Source organism: Trachemys scripta, chromosome 1 (genome assembly GCF_013100865.1).
Source record: "Trachemys scripta elegans isolate TJP31775 chromosome 1, CAS_Tse_1.0, whole genome shotgun sequence".
In the NCBI taxonomy this organism is placed as follows: Eukaryota; Metazoa; Chordata; order Testudines; family Emydidae; genus Trachemys; species Trachemys scripta.
The window spans coordinates 4,774,672-4,794,694 of NC_048298.1; the positions used below are offsets into that span (position 1 = coordinate 4,774,672).

Sequence of the window (20,023 nt, forward strand, 5' to 3'; positions counted from 1 at the left end):
ATTATTTTTAGTATCACCTGCAGTGCCATGCAGTAAGTGTATGTCCGTGTGGTATGAAATGTAAATGTGTTGAACGCTGAGGCCCTGCCCTGAAGAGCTTACAGTCTATACAGGGATTGGCAATCTGCGGCCCGTGGCCCGCCAGGGTAAGCCCCCGGTGGGCCGGGCCGGTTTGTTTACCTGCCGCGTCCGCAGGTTTGGCCGATCGCGGCTCCCACTGGCCACGGTTCACTGCTACAGGCCAATGGGGGCTGCAAGAAGCCGCAGCCAGCACATCCCTCAGCCTGCGCCGTTCCCGCAGCCCCCATTGGCCTGGAACGGTGAACCGCGGCCAGTGGGAGCCACGATCGGCCGAACCTGCAGACACGGCAGGTAAACAAACCGGCCCGGCCCACCGGGGGCTTACCCTGGCGTGCCGAAGGTTGCCGATCCCTGGTCTAAAGAGATAAGAAGGTGCAGAACAGAGCATTGTACAACAGAATAGGCCCAGCACACAATGGGGCATAGACCTTACAACTAGCTTGCTTCAAGCAACAGGTGGGGCCTGTTCAGGAGTTTCTGTAATGAGGAGTGGGAGGGCAATAGGCAACTGTTAAAAGGCTACTCAAAGCCTGGGATGCGGTACAAAAGAAAGCCGTGAGGGAGCAGCTAGGAGACCTCTGAGTATAGGGAGCAGAACGGGTATAGTAAGAAATAGGGGAAGAGATGTAGGTGAGTTGAGGGTGTGCAGAGCCTTGAAAGGGAGAACGATTAACTTGAATTTGATGTGTAAGGAGAGTGAAAGCCAGTGAAGGGACTCAAGCAAGGGAGTGTTTATATGGTCAGAGCTGGGAGAGGATGGATGTATGTCACAGTTAGGGTGACCAGATGTCCCGATTTTATAGGGACAGTCCCGATTTTTGGGTCTTTTTCTTGTATAGGCGCCTATTACTCCCCACCCCCCGTCCCAATTTTTCACATTTGCTGTCTGGTCACCCTAGTCACAGTCCCATATACACCATTGACCTGTGAGAGCCTTAAGTCCTTTTAACTCAAATAAAGGTGGAACTTGCAGCCCAAATGAGATTTATCTGGTTTGGGTTAGTAACCAGATTGCTAAAATGTCTCGGAAGCAGAGAAGGGAGGTATCATCAGTTGTCTTGTAGGTCTGCCAACATATCAGGTAATATTTTGAAAAGGAAGTTAATGCAAAAAAGGAAATAGAAGGGTTGTTGTCCACGCACCCCGTCCCTCCCTCTTTGTCCTGGAGCCACAGAGCACTGGGGCTGGCCAAAAAACAAGAATTCCATTTTGCAAAAAAAGAAAAATTTGAGGTTTTGACATTTGTTTTTGTTCTGTGTTGAAATGAAACTGAGACCTTTCATGAAAAAACGAGAGAGAGCATGCAACCGACCAACTCTAGAGTCACCAATAGCTTGAAGGTCCCTGCTCTGACTGATTTGAACCTGAGAAACCCTCCTGATGAAAATGTCCTCAAAAAATTGACCACCAGCTCTGCAGAGAGCACCCCTTTTTCTTAGTAGAAGGCATTAAGGGCAATCAAAGGCCTGGATTCTGGTTTCTTCAGGGTCCATCTGTACCTCCTGTTCCTTCCTCTCTGCAAGTCAGTATTCTTTGTGTCACCACAGTGTTTTTCACACCACCGCCCAATTCTGGGATTGCAGACTGAGACTGCTGACTAAGAGGTGGCTGAAACCAAATTCCTTATTTTTTACTCCCAAATATTCTCCTTACTTCCTTCATTCACAGTTTAGTTCCACTCTCACCTACATCCCAGACCTTACAGCATCCTTCTACTCTGCATTGATGCACTCCATTTGTTCCTTCTCCGGTTCCTGCCTCCAGGCCTTTTTGGATTCCATTCTTTCCTTAGACTGTAAGCTCTTTGGGGCAGGGGTTGTCATTTGCTATATGTTTGTACAGTGCCTAGCACAGTGGAGCTATGACCTGGTTGAGGCCTCTAGGTGATCCTGGAGCACCTACCACTGTGGAGTCCTGGACCATGACTGGGGCTCCAAGGTGCTATGATGATACAAATAAAAAAATAGTAGTACAAATACTAAATAATGTTGTGTCCAGTGCATGGCGTTACCTCCTAATTCTGGTTAGCAAAGTCACCATTCGATCCCTCCTAACATCTCACTTCTCCTTCAGTGTCCTCAAGCTGCAAGTTCACAGTAACAATAATTCAAAACCAAACAAATGAAAAAACCCCAAATTCTTCGTCCTGGGTTTCTCAGGCCTGGTCTACACTAGGCGTTTATGTCGAAGTTAGCGCCGTTACATCGAATTAACCCTGCACCCGTCCACACCGCGAAGGTATTTAGTTCGACATAGAGGTCTCTTTAATTCGACTTCTGTACTCCTCCCCGACGAGGGGAGTAGCGCTAAATTCGACATGGCCATGTCGAATTAGGCTAGGTGTGGATGGAAATCGACGTTAATAGCTCCGGGAGCTATCCCACAGTGCACCACTCTGTTGACGCTCTGGACAGCAGTACGAGCTCGGATGCTCTGACCAGCCACACAGGAAAAGCCCCGGGAAAATTTGAATTTGAATTCCTTTTCCTGTCTGGCCAGTTTGAATCTCATTTCCTGTCTGGACATCGTGGCGAGCTCAGCAGCACTGGCAACGATGCAGAGCTCTCCAGCACTGATGGCAGTGCAAGCTCAGAATAGAAAGAGGGCCCCAGCATGGACTGATCGGGAAGTCTTGGATCTCATCGCTGTGTGGGGCGATGAGTCCGTGCTTTCCGAGCTGCGATCCAAAAGACGGAATGCAAAGATCTATGAGAAGATCTCTAAAGACATGGCAGAGAGAGGATACAGCCGGGATGTAACGCAGTGCCGCGTGAAAATCAAGGAGCTGAGGCAAGGCTACCAGAAGACCAAAGAGGCAAACGGACGCTCCGGATCCCATCCCCAGACATCCCGTTTCTACGAGGCACTGCATTCCATCCTCGGTGCGGCCGCCACCACTACCCCACCACTGACTGTGGACTCTGAGGATGGGATAGTGTCCACGGCCGGATCCTCGGACATGTTAGCGGACGGGGAAGATGAGGAAGGAGATGAGGAGGACGAGGCAGTCGACAGCGCTCACAACGCTGATTTCCCCGACAGCCAGGATCTCTTCATCACCCTTACAGAGATCCCCTACCAACCCTCCCCAGCCGTTACCCCGGACACAGAATCTGGTGAAGGATCATCCAGTAAGTGTTGTAAACATCTAAACATTTATTTGTAACAGAACATGATTATTAACAATGTAAAAAATGGGTTTCTCATGATTACTTTGAATAACTTAACGGTTCAGTCATGGGCAGTGCAAGTATTTCAAAAAAATCTAGCAATGTCCGGTTTTGCATGATTGTCCTGCCCAAGCCGCTCTACTGTGTAGTCCCTGCTACTGCAGCTACAGTAAGATGCGGTCTATATGTCCGGGGATGGAGCAGAAATCCTCCTGGGACATCTCAAGGAAGCTCTCCTGCAGGTAATTTGAAATCCGCTGCATTAGGTTCTTGGGGAGAGCGGCCTTATTGGGTCCTCCGTAGTAGGACACGTTGCCGCGCCACGAGACTAGCAAGTACTCCGGAATCATTGCTTGGCACAGCATGGCGGCATACGGCCCTGGTCTTTGGAGGCTTTCCCGGAGCATTCTCTGTCTGTCGCTCTCAGAGATCCTCATGAGGGTGATGTCGCTCATGAAGACCTGCTTTGAATGAGGTAGGGGAATGTTATTAGTGTTGGCTGGTTTGCAGCCACGCGGTGGAGGCGGGAAAGGGTCAGCCGAAAGGGATCGTTCCCGGGGACAGCCGCGAGGGTGTGGGACAGGAGCAAACTTCCTGCTTGCCGGATTGCTGGCAGCAGGGACCGACATTGATTTCAATGTGAAATGAGGCCATTGCTAATATTAAAGTTTTAAGCTGCCACGAATCTACGGCTTACCATGTCTGCCTGCAACAGAAATTCCGTTGTCCTGACAGGGTTCTCAAAAGTGCTCTGCAAAACCACAGACAGTGAATGCGAAGGCCGAGAATTCGACCTTGTGCTGAGTGCGCATGTGATAGGTGCTGTGCATGGTCCTGTTCACAGAGAAAGACTATGTTCTTTGTTCACAACTACATTTATCTTTCTGAGGAATTCACTCCCTTTTTCCCATTCCCACAGCCCCATCTGCGACTGTCTCACCTTCTTCTTATGCCTAATCCTCCCTAGCCTCTGGGAGTGTGATGACAGGCTAGGTTGTGACACGGTCGGAGATGTTGTTGTGGCTTATAGCCTGCTCCAGAGCACAGGCAGCACAGCAGACCCAGTGGCGGGAGAACTTGTCCCAAATGCACCAAGCCAACATGGATCGGGAGGAGAGGTGGCGTCAGGAAGACCAGCAGGCGACTCAAACCCTGCTTGGACTACTGAGGGAGCAAACGGACACGCTCCGGCGCCTTGTGGATGTTCTGCAGGAACGGAGGCAGGAGGACAGAGCCCCGCTGCAGTCCATCTCTAACCGCCCTCCCCCGCCACCAAGTCCCATACTCCCTTCACCCAAAGTGCACAGAAGGAGAGGCGGCAGAGTCCCTGCTAACTCTCACTGCACCCCTGCAGAGAGCTCGAGCAGCAGAAGGCTCTCAGTCCCCAAAGTTTGACAAGTTCTTTCCTTCCCGCCTGACACAAGCCCCCGTCCAAGTTTCACTTCCCAGTCCCCTGTGTAGTTGTTAATAAAAAATATGTTTCTGTTAACTACTGTTTCCATCATGTTCTTTTGGAGGAGGGGGGGAAAGGGGGTTGGTAATTGGACAGGACAGTCACCTTTGGCAGGGTACATAGTCGGGGGCAGGCACAGCAGCAGGGCACATACATAGTGCAGTGATGCAGTGACTACTTACCCTGGTTAGTCTGGGAGGTTCTTTTCATGTTATGTGGTGGGAGGTGGGTTGCTCTGTGACTTTGTGGCACGGGAGGGCAGTTAGAGATCTGAAGCGGCGGTCCTTAGGCAGGATCACAGAGCCACACAGCAGGGGATCTGTAAGCGTCCCCCCCCGCCACAAAGTCACATAGTACCCCCATACACACAGTCCCTATCAGGAGGGGTGACAGGCTCCGTTGAAAGAACCATCCCACCGCACCGGAGCCTGTCAGTCCTTCAGTTTAGAAGCTGCATTCGCGCGACTACACTACACCCGCTCCGCACCACAGTCTGCGTCCCAGTTTTAAAAAATTCCCGCGAAAACAGTATTACAGAAAACGGTGTGCTTTAACAAAGTAGAACTATTTTTATTTTGAAACGTGTGTTGGAAGTGGGGTGAAGGCTTCTCTGTACACAAAATTAGAAAGTCACAGGTTACCCTGCTCACTCAGGAACTTTGCTTTCAAAGCCTCCCGGATGCACAGCGCTTCCCGCTGGTCTCTTCTAATCGCCCGGCTGTCTGGCTGTGAGTAATCAGCAGCCAGGCTAATTTCCTCAACCTCCCACCCCGCCATAAAGGTCTCCCCCTTGCTCTCACAGAGATTGTGGAGCACACAGCAAGCTGCTATAACAATGGGGATATTGGTTTCGCTGAGATCACAGCGAGTCATCAAGCTTCTCCATCTCCCCTTGAGACGTCCAAAAGCACACTCCACCACCATTCTGCACTTGCTCAGCCGGTAGTTGAAGAGTTCTTTTTCAGTGTCCAGGGCACCTGTATAGGGCTTCATGAGCCAGGGCATTAGCGGGTAGGCTGGGTCCCCGAGGATGACTATAGGCATCTGCACATCCCCAACAGTTATTTTGTGGTCCGGGAAGTAAATACCTTGCTGCAGCCGTCTAAACAGACCAGAGTTCCTGAAAACACGAGCGTCATGAACCTTGCCCGGCCATCCCACGTAGATGTTGGTAAAACGTCCCCTGTGGTCCACCAGTGCTTGCAGCACCATGGAAAAGTAGCCCTTTCTGTTAATGTACTGGCTGGCCTGGTGGTCCGGTGCCAGGATAGGGATGTGAGTTCCATCTATGGCCCCACCGCAGTTTGGGAATCCCATCGCTGCGAAGCCATCTATGATCGCCTCCACGTTTCCCAGGGTCACTACCTTTGGCAGCAGTACATCAACGATTGCCTTGGCTACTTGCATCACAACAACCCCCACGGTAGATTTGCCCACCCCAAACTGGCTCGCGACTGACCGGTAGCTGTCAGGCGTTGCAAGCTTCCAGAGGGCTATGGCCACTCGCTTATGGACAGTCAGGGCTGGTCGCATCCGGGTGTCATTGCGCTTCAGGGCAGGGGACAGCAACTCACAAAGTTCAAGGAAAGTTCCCTTCCGCATGCGGAAGTTTCGCAGCCACTGTGATTCATCCCAGACCTGCAGCACTATGCGGTCCCACCACTCAGTGCTTGTTTCCCGTGCCCAGAATCGCCGTTCCACGGCATCAACATGACCCATTGCCACCGTGATGTCCTCGGCGCTGGGTCCCCTGCTTTCTGAGAGGTCTGTGCTACTCTCACACTTCAGGCCATCACCGCGTTGACGTAGCCTCCTCGCCTGACTTTTCTGCATCTGCCTCAGGGCAACCTGTATGATAAGCTGCGAGGCGTTGAGAGCGGCCACAACTGCAGCGATGGTTGCAGCGGGCTCCATGCTCACAGTGCTGTGGCGTCCGCGCTGTCAATGACTTGAAAAGTGCGCGAAATGATTTCCCGCCGGCGCTTTCAGGGAGGGAGGGAGGGCGGGAGTGAGTGATGGATGGATGACGACAGTTACCCAAAAGCACCCTCGACACATTTTTTTACCCAGAAGGCATTGGTGGCTCGACCCAGAATTCCAATGGGCAGCGGGGACTGCGGGAACTGTGGGATAGCTGCCCACAGTGCACCGCTTCCAATGTCGACGCTTTCCCCGTTAGTGTGGACTCACAAAGTCGAATTACTGTCCTTAGTGTGGACACACACGTTCGACTTTGCAATATCGATTCCAAATATTCGATTTAAGTAAAATCGAACTACTCTCGTAGTGTAGACAAGGCCTCAGTGTCCTATCTTCTGCAGAAGTTTTAATTAAGTGCATGCTATAAAATTTTAGGACTGGCCACCAGAGGGCAGCCTAGCAATAAGAATTGATAGACTATGAAGACGGCTGCTGCGTTTCTGATCTCCAGCCCTGTCTCTGTATTGAAATTAAGAGTAATAATGAATTTAGAATAGATTCCCCATTTTGCATATGGGGAAACTGAGGGGCAGAGGTTGTGACTTGCTCAAGAGTCAAATAGCAAGTCATTGATGGAGCCAGAATTAGAGCCCAGGGCTTCCTGACTCCAAGCCCCTGTCCTCATTCCTCCAGACTATTAACAAAAACGGAGAAAACTGCCCCGTCACTCAGTTCAGCATGCAGAAGGGCGAGCTGCTTGCTGCAGGAAATCTGGTTTGAAAGTTTGCTTATGAAGGTTTTAATTTTAACTCTGCATTTTGGTGCTTCCCTGTTGCTCTGCAGATCACTATTACGGGGGCATTACTGTGGCCTGGCAAGTGGAGGGCCCGGAGCTGGAAAGCATAAAGCAACATCCATCCTGCGGTGATGCTGGTGCCGCATCAGAAGATTTTTACTGTTCATAATGCTTTCAACAATAATGCTTAAAGCAGCTTCCGCAGCTGTTTATTTTAAAGGGATGTGCCAAATAGGTTAGCAATAGCCTTGTGCAGAACAGTGGCAACTGCATCACCCATACAAGAATACTTAGTCCTGCCATGAGTGCAGGGGACTAGAGTAGAAGACCTCTCGAGGTTCCCCCCAGTCCTATGATTCTGTGTCTGACCTCTTTTTTTTTTTAATTTTCATTTTATAATTGCAATAATCTTAGGGCAGGGCATTTCCTGGCGTTAATGGCCACTGCTTGTACGTCAAGCTTTTCCCCTCCCTCAGCGGGTCATTAATCCCTAAGGGATCTTGATCATTATAGCTTACGTGTGTCAGCGGGGTTCGCGTACATTTCAGTACAGTGCAACCTCAGAGTGAGGAACACCTGGTAACTGAAATGTTTGCAACTCTGAACAAAACGTTATGCTGGTTCTTCCAAACATTTACAACTGAACATTGACTTAATACAGCTTTGAAACTTTACTATGCAGAAGAAAAAATGCTGCTCTTAACCATCTTAATTTAAATGAAACAAGCACAGAAACAGTTTCCTTACCTTGTCAAATCATTTTTTTAAACTTTCCCTTTATTTTTTTAGTAGTTTAACACAGCATTGTCCTGTACTAGGTGCTGCCTGATTGCATACTTCTGGTTCCCAAATAGGTGTGTGGTTGACCAGTCAGTTCATAACTCTGGTGTTCATAACTCTGAGGTTCTATTGTACTTTGCAGCAGCCAAATACAGGTGCACGTGGCATGACTCCCTTGAGCCAACTCCTCAGTCACAGAGAAAGCTAATGACCTGGATTTGAATTGTAGAAGTTAGATAGAAAATCTCTTTTATGTTGACCAGTTCATTTCTTCCCTAGCCCTGGTGCAGGATTATTCCTGGCTAGTGTATGTTCTCCAGTACTGTGGTTTTTTATTGGGATCCTCCTAGGTTTTACTCTTTTTAAATTCTCTTAAGAGCATAAAAATAACCTTATTGGGTCAGACCGATGGTCCATCTAGCTTAGTATCCTGTCTTCTGACAGTGACTGGTGCCAGGTGCCCCAGAGGGAATGAACAGAACAGGGAATCATTGAGTGATCCATCCCCTGTTGTCCTGTCCCAGCTTCTGCCAGTCAGAAACTTAGGGACATCCAGAGCATGGGGTTGCATCCCTGACTCGTCTTGGCTAATAGCCACTGATGGATCTATCCTCCATGAATTTATCTCATTCTTTTTTTGAACCCAGTTATACTTTCAGCCTTCACAACATCCCCTGGCAATGAGTTCCACAGGTTGACTGTGCATTGTTTGAAGAAGTACTTCCTTCTGTTTGTTTTAAACCTGCCTATTAATTTCATTAGGCGATCCCTGTTTCTTGTGTTATGTGAAGGGTAAATAACACTTCCCCATTCACTTTCTCCACACCAGTCATGGTTTTATTGACTTCTATCCTATCTTCCCTTAGTCATCTCTTTTCTCAGCTCAACAGTCACTGTCTTTTTAATTTCTCTTCATATGGAAGTTGTTCCATACCTCAGTCATTTTTATTCCCCTTCTCTCTACTTTTTCCAATTCTAATTTATCTTTTCTGAGCTGGGGCAACCAGGACTGCACACAGTATTCAAATTGCGGGCGTACCATGGATTTATTTAGTGACATTATGATATTTTCTGTCTTATCCATCCTTTTCCTAATGGTTCCCAACATTCTGTTAGCTTTTTGTTTGCCATTGCACATTGAATGGATGTTTTCGGAGAACTATCCACAATGACTCAGATCTCTTTCTTGATTAGTAACAGCTAATCCTCATCATTTTGTATGTAGAGTTGGGATTATGTTTTCCAATGTGCATTACTTTGCATTTGTCTACATTGAATTTCAGCTGCCATTTTGTTGCCCAGTCACCAAGCTGAGTGAAATCCTTTTGTAACCCTTTGCGACCAGCTTTGGACTTAATTAGCTTGAGTTCTTTAGTATTGCCGGCGAACTTTGCCACCTCCCTGTTTAGCCCTTTTTCAAGATCATTTATGAATATGTTGAACAGCACAGGTCCCAGTACAGTTCCTTGGGGGACCCCGCTGTTTACCTCTCTCCATTCTGAAAACTGACCATTTATCCTAACCCTTTGTTTTCTATCTTTTCATCCATCGGTTTTTTGATCCATGCCAGGGCCTTCGCTCTTATCCCATGACAGCTTACTTTGCTTAAGAGGCTTTGGTGTGGGACCCTGTCAAAGGGTTTCTGAAAGTCCAAGTACACTATATCCACTGGATCACCATTGTCCTCATGCTTGTTGACCCCCCAATGAATTCTAATAGATTGGTGAGGCATGATTTCCCTTTACAAAAGCCATGTTGACTCTTCCCCAACCATATTGTGTTCATTGATGTGTCTGATAATTCTGATATTTACTATATTCCAACCAATTTGCCTGGTACTGAAGTTAGGCTTACCGGTCTGTAATCGCCAGGGTCACGTCTGGAGCCTTTTAAAAAAATTGGCATTACAGTAGCTATCCTCCAGTCATCTGGTACAGAGGTTGATTTAAGCCATAGGTTACGTACCACAGATAGTAGTTCTGCAATTTCATATTTAAGTTCCGACAGAACTCTTGGGTGAATATCATCTGGTCCTGGTGACTTATTAGCAGGAGTCCTAGATACCTGTTTGCCGCGGAAATACGTGGAATTTGCATTTTTTACAGAGAATCTTTAGTTTTACATTTTGTGAAAAAATAAGAACGTATATTAACTAAATTTTACTGAAAGTTAGGATGATCATATTTCCCAAATTGAAAATGGGACACCATGCGGGGCTGGCCCGAGCCACCAATGCCGACAGCCTGAGCCCCGGCGCTTGGCATCACCTCCACCCCACCCCACCCCAAACATTCCTTTGAGCCCCTGTAGGGGGCATATCCCACTTTTGGGGGGGGGGGCAAAACTGGGCATTTGTCCTATTTGCAAACAGGACAAATGCCCAGTTTTGCCAAAAAAGTTGGGACATTCAGGACAGGGCTTAAAAAGGGGACTGTCCCAGCCAAAATAGGATGTATGGTCACCCTAGTTCAGGGGTCGGCAGGCAACCTTTCAGAAGTGGTGTGCCGAGTTTTCATTTATTCACTCTGATTTAAGGTTTCGCGTGCCAATAATACATTTTAACATTTTTAGAAGGTCTCTTTCTATAAGTCTATAATATATAACTAAACTATTGTATGTAAAGTAAATAAGGTTTTTAAACTGTTTAAGAAGCTTGATTTAAAATTAAATTAAAATGCTGGACCGGTGGCTAGGACCCGGGCAGTGTGAGTGCCACTGAAAATCAGCTCGCGTGTCGCCTTTGGCACGCGTGCCATAGGTTGCCTACCCCTGCCCTAGTTCAACTGATACCTATATATATTGTGGCTAGGGAAACTAAAGTTCAGCATTTCATTTTAATCATGGGAAAACGTGGATTTTGCTTTTGCTTTTTATTGGATAATTTTGTTTTTGTATCACGGGAAAACTAGGATCCCTGCTTATTACTGTTTAATTTATCAGTTTTTTTCCCCAAATCACCTCTAGGGACATTTAAATCTGGGACAGTTCCTCAGGTTTGTCGCCTAAAAAGATTGGCTCAGGTGTGGGAATCTCCCCCATATCCTTTGCAGTGAAGACAGATGCAAAGAATGCATTTAGCTTCTCCACAATGGCCTAGTCTTCTTTGAGTGTTCCTTTGGCACCTTGATTGTCCAGTGGCCACACTGACTACAGCACTTGCGTTATTTTTGTAGTTGGGGGAAGACTACAAACAATCCTGAATAGTAATTATATAATTGGTAGGAGAATTCTATGAAATGAAATATGCAATGTTCACCTGATGCCTAACTTTAGGCCTACCAACCTGGACAGAGTTTCTTGAAATACCGCCCTGATCCCTGCAGGGAAAGAAATTTCAGTGTTTGGTGACAGTTTTGCAAAGCATTCTGGTTACTTTGGTCCGGATGAGGGTAAAAGCCCCATTATTTATTTATTTGTATTACCAGAGCCCTTCAGAACCCGTTCCAGTTGGCATAATGGTCACTTCTCTGTCTTGTTCAGTTAATAGATTGTGCGCTGATTCACCATTTGTGGTTTGGTTCCAGGCCCGGTGGGAATGGCAGCAGCTGCCGCCGTGGCAACAGGTAAAAAACGAAAGCGACCTCACGTGTTTGAGTCCAACCCATCCATCCGCAAGAGGCAGCAGACACGTTTATTACGGTAAGGACCCTCTACTGCCGCCGTCTGTGGCTTCTGCAGGCTAACAGCCAGGTCCATTTCTGTTTGTGCCTTTCCAAAACCCATTTGTTGTTGAGAGATCAGCGACTGGCCACGTGTTGCTCAGCTGGGGGCATCTTTGGCAATTTGCATGTAATCTGAGGGCTGCATTTAATTTGCAAAAACGGATCAGATTGCAGCTGTCCTCTGCTTTAATATGGTAGTGTGAGCCGCAGAGACTGGAGTCCCCATTCTGATAGTATTCTCGATTTATTTCTACTCCTGCCTAATCACAAATTTAGTCCACGTCATCCTAATTACCATCTTGCTTTTTTCCATTTGACTTCTTAACTACTGCTAAACCATTATCTTGAGAACCATTGGAGCTGCAATATCCCAGCTCTGGAATGGTATAAACCATTCACCCCCATCACGAGGGATGCATCTTTATTGTATTATTGAATGAGGCCTCTTATAAGACCTCCCAATAGTTCTGCAAGATGAAAATGAGCTAACGCTTGTCCCTGCACGCCCTCTTCTAGCAAAGCTGAGGTGGCACATAGCAGAGTGCATCACACGGTGGGTATTTTCAATAAAAATGTCCTGGGTGAAACCACATTATAGGGGCTTCAGCTCTTTCTTCCCTTTTCTAGCACAAATGACTTGGGTAAAACACTGGCAAAGCATGTCAGTTTCATGCATTTTGTCAGTTTGACAATCAGAAGAATTTTGCCATTTTGTCAACATAGTTAAATAGTAAATGTTTGTCTGTTTAAATCAGCGTGCGAGCCAGAAGGGAGCTGGTCTAATGTCTCTGACACTGGAGTGTCTATATGGTGTCACATGATGACAGCTTTCAGCAGTACATCCACTGCTGAAGGGGGCTCAGAAATGCCCATTTGCATTGATAACCTTAATGTCGCATAAAGTGGCAACTTATGTGGTGAGAACTGCTCCTCCTCCCCTATATAAACTTTCTATGATCCGCTCTAGCAAAGTCACTGCCATTTTCTTGTCAATTCTCTCACATCATTTAAATGTTAATACAAGGAAAGAAGTGGTAAGTATGAGTGTTTCCCCATGGAAGGACCATCCCAAAGGGACTCACTGATGTAACAGGTGGCTGAATATACACATTTCCCTTAGCCAGCTGTTGCAATGTCTCTGTTTCTTGCTTACCACACTTCAGTTATGGTTTGTGCAGGATTGAAGTACCAGTGAATTATTCAGCATTGTTGTGGGATTCTTTATCTGTAAAACATTTCAAAGTGCTCTACCTATAAATTCGGTATATTCTGTTAGCCAGTGGATGACTGTAGCTTGTTCCTCCCTCTGTTAACTGATCATCCACAGGCGGCAGACAATTAATTTCTCTCCAATGTTGCCCAATTGGTCAAGTGCTTCATGGAGGTTTTCTTGACATCGGGTGTTGGTCGCTGCTGGAGATAGGGTGACCAGACATCCCGATAAAATTGGGACCGATATTTTGCTCCGCTGGCAGCACTGTTTTTGTTTTTTGTTTTTTTTTGCTCCACCGGCAGCACTCGGCTTTTTTTTTCCTCTGCTGGCAGACACCCCCTCCCCACCCCCATGTGTCCCGATATTTTCTTCCTCTCATCTCGTCACCTTAGCTGGAGACAAGATCCCAGACATGATGGGCCCAGTGGTTTGAGCTAATGTGACATATCCTCTGTGCCCTTCACTTCACTGCTGAGAGAGAAATGTTCATTTCTTTCCTCTCTCTACTTTACTTTTTTCTTTTTCATGAACATACTTCTTTGTGAAAAGTAGAAACGTCATAGCTGAGCTGGAGTCTGGCAAAAGGGAATATAGCAGGCCTGTGGGAGCAAAGGGACGCTTGTGTGGTCACTGTTACTCACCAGGATTTCCTTTCACACCTGCTTTTGGAATGGGCAGGGTCGAGAGGAGGGATTGTAATCTGAAGGACAGTGGCTGGAATGGCCCTTACTTTTATCTCCCCTCTCCCCTTGTTTTCTTCCCCTGTTTCAGGAAGCTGCGTGCCACGCTAGATGAATATACCACCCGAGTGGGGCAGCAGGCCATTGTTCTTTGCATATCCCCCTCCAAACCCAATCCTGTTTTTAAAGTGTTTGGTGCTGCACCATTGGAGAATGTGGTAAGTCTCCCTGGGAAGGGGAAAAAGATCTAAGATGAGTTGTTTGCTTTCTGTGCATGTTTCGTCTTGGCTTATAATGCCTCTAAGAGCCAGTGAGTGGTGTCAGCTTCAGGTTTGAAAAACACACACACCTGGAGCCACAAGATCAAATCCTGGCATGGTGAATAACTGAATGCAGGGCTTTCAGATAAGGACTTAATACTGAGGTCCCACCTGCACTGTTTAAAGACACTGAATGTTCCCTGTCACGTCTCATAAAAGAGGAGTTTAGCTTAGTGTTCCAGACCAAAATTTCCCCTTTCTCCATTTCTGTGCTGCGAGCTGATTGTGCATCGGGATGCTGCCTCCACCCTAGAGATGGCTGCATTCAGTGCTGTTCTGTCTACCATGTGGAGTACTTTGCTGGGGAGCTATGGAATGAGATCAGGGCTTAGAGCCTGTATTGCTCGCCCCAGTGAGCTTTGGGCAAGGCTGGGGTAAGGTAGGAAGGATCTGACAGCTATTCATGGTGGTACTGTCTTGAATGGTCAGGTGCGTGGTGGGAGGAGGGAAGGGATTTAATGGGACTTCTGGGACCAAAGACGTGCATGTTGTTACCTTGCTCTCATTTAGCTATGATTACGGGATGTTACTTACAGCTTTGGTTCCCAACCACTGGTATATGTAGCAGTTCTGGGACTTCAAGCCACTGGTGCTTGGGCTGGCCAGCAACCCCTCAGCCAGTAGTCCCCGCTGCAGCTCCTCTCCAGCCTGAAAGATAAACGTGCAGTTCTGCCCCTGTGCTGAGCTACATACGTCACCAAATCTCCTGCCCTATTTGCTGTGATGTGCTATATCTTACAGTGCCGCTTGGGCTGCTCCAGGCCTTACCCTTGTGGGATCTGGGGTTTGAAGCAACCCATGCTCCATTGTGGCTTAGGTTAGAGGAGTGTGTCCGATTCAATAGGGGGCAAGCAGTGCGGGTGCACCTGAGGCTGGACGTGCAGTTCATGTCGATGCCTGCAGTGGGAGGGTGGGGCCTAAGGGAGTCACTGGCTGGGACTGCTGAGGTCTCAGTCTGGCAAACAAGTAGTTACCTGGAATAGTTGGAGACCACCGATTTCCAGGACAGTCAGGAAGGACTGGACTCTGCTGGTAAGTGGAAAGGGTTTAAAATCGTCTCGGCTGTCAGTGATTCCAGCTAGCCGCGAATGAGCTTCCTTGAGCCTTGCAGGAAATGAGGGTGTCACGGAGTGTGGGGGAGTCAGGGCCGTGCACCCTCACTTCCTGCGATTCACTGTGACTCTCAGCCAACCAGTAAAACAGAAGGTTTATTAGACAACAGGAACACAGTCCCAAGCAGGGCTTGTAGGTACAACCAGGACCCCTTAGCCAGGTCCCTCTGGGGGCAAGGAGCTTAGACCCCAGACTTAAGGTTCCCTGCCTCTTCCCAGCCAGCCCAAAACTGAAACCCCCTCCAGCCGACTCACTCCCCTCCCCCCGGCTCCTCCTCTAGCCCTTGTCCAGTTTCCCAGGCAAAGGTGTCACCTGGCCCCACCCTCCTTCTGGCTTAGGTTACAGGCTCAGGTATCGTCCCTCAAATAAAGTCATCCCCTGCTATCTCATCCCCAGTGCAGACAGTCCCAGTAAAACTAGACGACATTCCCAAGTCAATCTGCCCTGCTCCCTACTGCGTCACAGAGGGGATCATCCTGGTTGCAACTGCACCGTTGTTTCCAAACTTTTATTAAAAGCATTCTAATGCTCCCCCTTGGCGGTGTTACTTGGTGTTTCATCATTTCTCTTTCATGCAGCCCTTTGGGGCCAGTGGGTATTTTTACCTCCCAGCTGTGGCATTGTTTGCTCACTCAGTTCTGCAGTGTCTTGGGGAAGAGTGAACAGCCCCTCCTCCGGTTACCTAGCACCCTTGCCTCTCTTGTTGCTCTTTACCTTGTTTACCTGAGCCTAATGATTCCCCACAGGTGCGTAAGTACAAGAGCATGATCCTGGAAGACCTGGAGTCAGCACTAGCGGAGCATGCACCTGCGCCACAAGAGGTTAACTCCGAGCTGCCACCCCTAACCATCGACGGAATTCCTGTCTCTGTGGACAAGATGACCCAGGTAAGCAGCCAAGGAAGGTGGAAACTTGGAAGAAGAAATGAAGAGGAGTTTTAAAGCCTGTTGATTTTGCAGTGGAGTGTATGCCTGCGTCCTAAGGGACACTTAATCCCATCTCTCTGGTGGGACCATAGTGGGCCAGGTAATAGATGTGAATATTTATCACTGGTGCTGCTTTCCATATGACATTGTAGAAATCCTAGTGAGGGCTAGAGCACAGATTGCTGGAACTCCTCCCCCACCTTTCCCTGTGGGATCATTGTCATTGTGCTCCATCAGAGCTAGTCAGTCCTGCACCTTGGAATGGTTTGTAACCACTGGTATCGGGAAAGTGGCTTATAACTTGTCAGTAGAATCCCCTTTTCGTTTCCCCCCCTTGTGCCTTGGTTTTTCTCCTCTCTCCCTTTCTCGCTGATGCTGTGGGTGGAAGCAGAAGGAAACCCACTGATAGTTATGCTCCAGGGCAAACGCCACTCTCCCACCTCAGGGGCAGGGGCGAGCTGCTAATACCTGGTGGTTACAGTGAGTCATCTGTCGTAGGGGTGGGAGGACTCCTCAGTCCTCATCTGAGCAATGTTGCATTGGTGGTCCCATCTCTGGGAGAAAAGAGGAGGGAGTTCTGAAGGAAACTTCTCCTGAGTGGGGAAGGATCAATAGTCTTGTATGTAAATCTCCTCTCTCCCCTGCTGGTGGCAGGGACAGGAGAGGAGGAAAGGATGCAACGAACACTGTGTAAAGGAGCTAAGTAAAGGGCTCTGCACGTGCTCATCCAGGGAGATTGAGCTATCAAAACAAATCACAAATGCCCAAACCCAGCTGGGAGGCAGAAACTCAGAGAGGAACAAGGCTGAGTGAGACCTGGGGTGAGGGTGGTCAGTAAGTTAGATATGGGTTTGTAGCATGATATGTCAGCAGAAGGTCAAGGTGCTTCAGGAGAAGAGTTGTTGATGCAGAGAGTGGTCAGAACAGTGAAGAGAGAGGTTTTCACCTCAACAGTGGTGACATTGTGAGGAAGGGACAGAGAAGAAATTGGTGCTAGTGGAACAGAAGGAAAGGAGATTAGAGAGAGATGAGGTTGGCTTCTGAGATTGCCTGGAGGAAATCCAGGATTTGCAGCTATTGCAGTGTGGTAGAAATTTCAAGAAGCTTCCCCTCTTTTTGCTGAAGGATGTAAGCACATATATAAAAATAGCAAAAAGAACAGGAGTACTTGTGGCACCTTAGAGACTAACAAATTTATTTGAGCATAAGCTTTCGTGGGCTACAGCCCACTTCATCGGATGCATAGAATGGAACATACAGTAAGAAGATATTTGTACATACAGAGAACATGAAAAGGTGGAAGTACCCATACCAACTGTAAGAGGCTAATTAATTAAGAGAAGCTATTATACAAATAGCTGCTATTAAAAAGAAGAATTTTTGTCCAGTCAACTCAATGGCTGTTAGTGTTGCATTTCATCATTGAAACAATATAAAAATGTCTACCTTTCATTCTAGTAAACCCCTCACATGGATTTTCTACACAGAAGATATTTAATTTTTTTGCTAGTGTTGGAAATGAGAGCAACACTTCAACATCAAGAGTTGTTTAAGTTTTACCCGCGGCTCTCCAAACATGGTTAGACAACCTCAGCTCCTTAATCTGTACTTTTTGTTTTAAAAAACTTCTTGCGTTAAATCTAAAATATAAGCAGTTCTGTTTCCTCTAGGTGTGAAGTGGCCTTGGCCATCAGCTGTTAAGAAAATTCTGTGGTTTTGAAACAATTATTCTGCGCATAAATTCGGCCTAGGCAGGTGGCTGTGGGGCGCTGACTGCTTTGATTTGCCATGTGTGAGATGTGACTTTGATTTCTGGTTCTTCGTGCTTACTCTTCTGGCCCAGGACTTATTCACTGCTAAGGGGAAGGTGGCACCTTGAGTCCTTCTGCAAAAGCTCCTTTGACTGATCTGTTAGCACGGTTGATGCTTTCCTAAATCAGATAGTTAGCTCTTGCTAACACCCTGCACAAGGGGGCCCAGATCCTAAACAGGGTTCAGTAGACACTCCCTGCTATTGCAATATAAATAATGAAGAGTACATATACAGAGGGGATTGCTGACTGCTCCAGTGCACTCTGCTTCTAACCTTCCCTAATCTCTCTGCCCCTCCTCTTTCTATTAGTGGTGGAGCACTTGTACTCTGGCGTTATCTATTGGAGCAGCGTTCTCTGGCAATAAGTTTGCAAACTGTTGATGCAACAGTAAAGTAACTTACAAGACATCTTATTTTGAGATCTCGTGCACCCATCACGCTTAAGTAACTGCCTAATTAGGAATACCTTTCTTGCAGGAATGATACTTTTTGTTCAAACAACTGTATTGCAATGGTGTTGAATTTCTCCCAAGCTGTAGACTCAGGGGTAGGCAACCTATGGCACGCGTGCCGAAGGCGGCACACGGGCTGATTTTCAGTGGCACTCACACTGCCCGGGTCCTGGCCACCGGTCCGGGGGGCTCTGCATTTTAATTTAATTTTAAATAAAGCTTCTTAAACATTTTAAAAACCTTATTTACTTTACATACAACCATAGTTTAGTTATATATTATCGACTTATAGAAAGAGATTTTCTACAAACATTAAAATGTATGACTGGCCCGCGAAACCTTAAATCAGAGTGAATAAATGAAGACTCGGCACATCACTTCTGAAAGGTCGCCGACCCCTGCTGTAGACAGATGTAACTCTTGCACTTTTACCCTCATCCTCATAGACTCGTAGAAGTGCCGAACTGGAAGGGACCTTGAGAGGTCGTCTTGTTCAGGCCCCAGCATTAACGGCAGGAGTAGGTAATAAATACCATTCTCTGTTTGTTGTGGATACTGCCCAGATCCTCGATGCTCTTGTCTCTCTCCCCTCTGTAAAATGGGGATGACTTCATAAATCAGGAATGGGCAACTTAAAGGAAGTAGAGGGCCACACGATCCACTCAAATTCTTTGGCAGGTTCACAGGGTAATGCAGGGGGAGTGTCAGGCCCTGCTTTGGGCATGTGACACAATGGGGGGAGGGGGCAGGAGGGGTTGAAGAATAAGCCCACCCTGCAGTCATCCCTCCGCAGCAGCTCCTATCCTGGGCTATTGTCCCGACTCCCTACTCTGTCTCATTGGTGCTTGCAACAGCGTGCAGGTGAAACCCTCCCCCCATGACGCCCCACCCCCTTCCTGGTGTCTCTGGATCACCTGCCCTGAGCTGGGCTGTGGCAGGCTAAATAAAATGATCCGGTGGGCCACCAGGTGCTCATCACTGTCATAAACATTTATAAAATACTTTGAGAGCCTTGGATGGGAGAGGGCCACACGAGGACAAAGTATTATTAAGTATTACCAGGGCTACAAACTCTCCGTGGGATCTGAAAATCCACCTGTGGTCTTTCTGCCTGTTAAAGTTAACAAAGATGCTACATTTGGATCACAGCTGACCGGTTTGTTAATGAGGGAGTCTCTCTAGCTTGCAGCTGTACAGCCCCTGCAGGGCTAAGAGAAGTAAACACTTACTTCAGTTAAACCTGAGCTAGCACTTGGACACTGCAGGGAGCAGCGACGTTGACTAAAATGATGCCACATTTTCAGAGTCACTTTTCTGACCACAATGGCACTTTAAAATTGACTTATTTATAACTCTTAAAGCACAACAATTCTGCAAAAAGCAACAGAGGGTCCTGTGGCACCTTTGAGACTAACAGAAGTACTGGGAGCATAAGCTTTCGTGGGTAAGAACCTCACTTCTTCAGATGCAAGATGACTTGCATCTGAAGAAGTGAGGTTCTTACCCACGAAAGCTTACGCTCCCAATCCTTCTGTTAGTCTTAAAGGTGCCCCAGGAGCCTCTGTTGCCATTACTGTAGGTCATGGATCCGATTTAACCACTTCTCTCTCATCTATATCTTTTTCCTTTTATGAAGAAACCTTT

General features: G+C 47.5%; 1 protein-coding gene across 3 annotated transcripts in view; it reads left to right on the forward strand.

Moving 5' to 3' along the window:
* NRF1 (nuclear respiratory factor 1) overlaps positions 1–20,023 on the forward strand; it is a 111,718-nt gene that overhangs the window by 26,567 nt on the left and 65,128 nt on the right. For all 3 annotated transcript variants that reach the window (XM_034763863.1, XM_034763864.1, XM_034763866.1), the window contains exons 3-5: positions 11,725–11,839; positions 13,847–13,973; positions 15,935–16,075. In XM_034763863.1, coding sequence (XP_034619754.1) covers positions 11,725–11,839; positions 13,847–13,973; positions 15,935–16,075 — 383 coding nt within the window. The remainder of the gene's footprint in view (positions 1–11,724; positions 11,840–13,846; positions 13,974–15,934; positions 16,076–20,023) is intronic.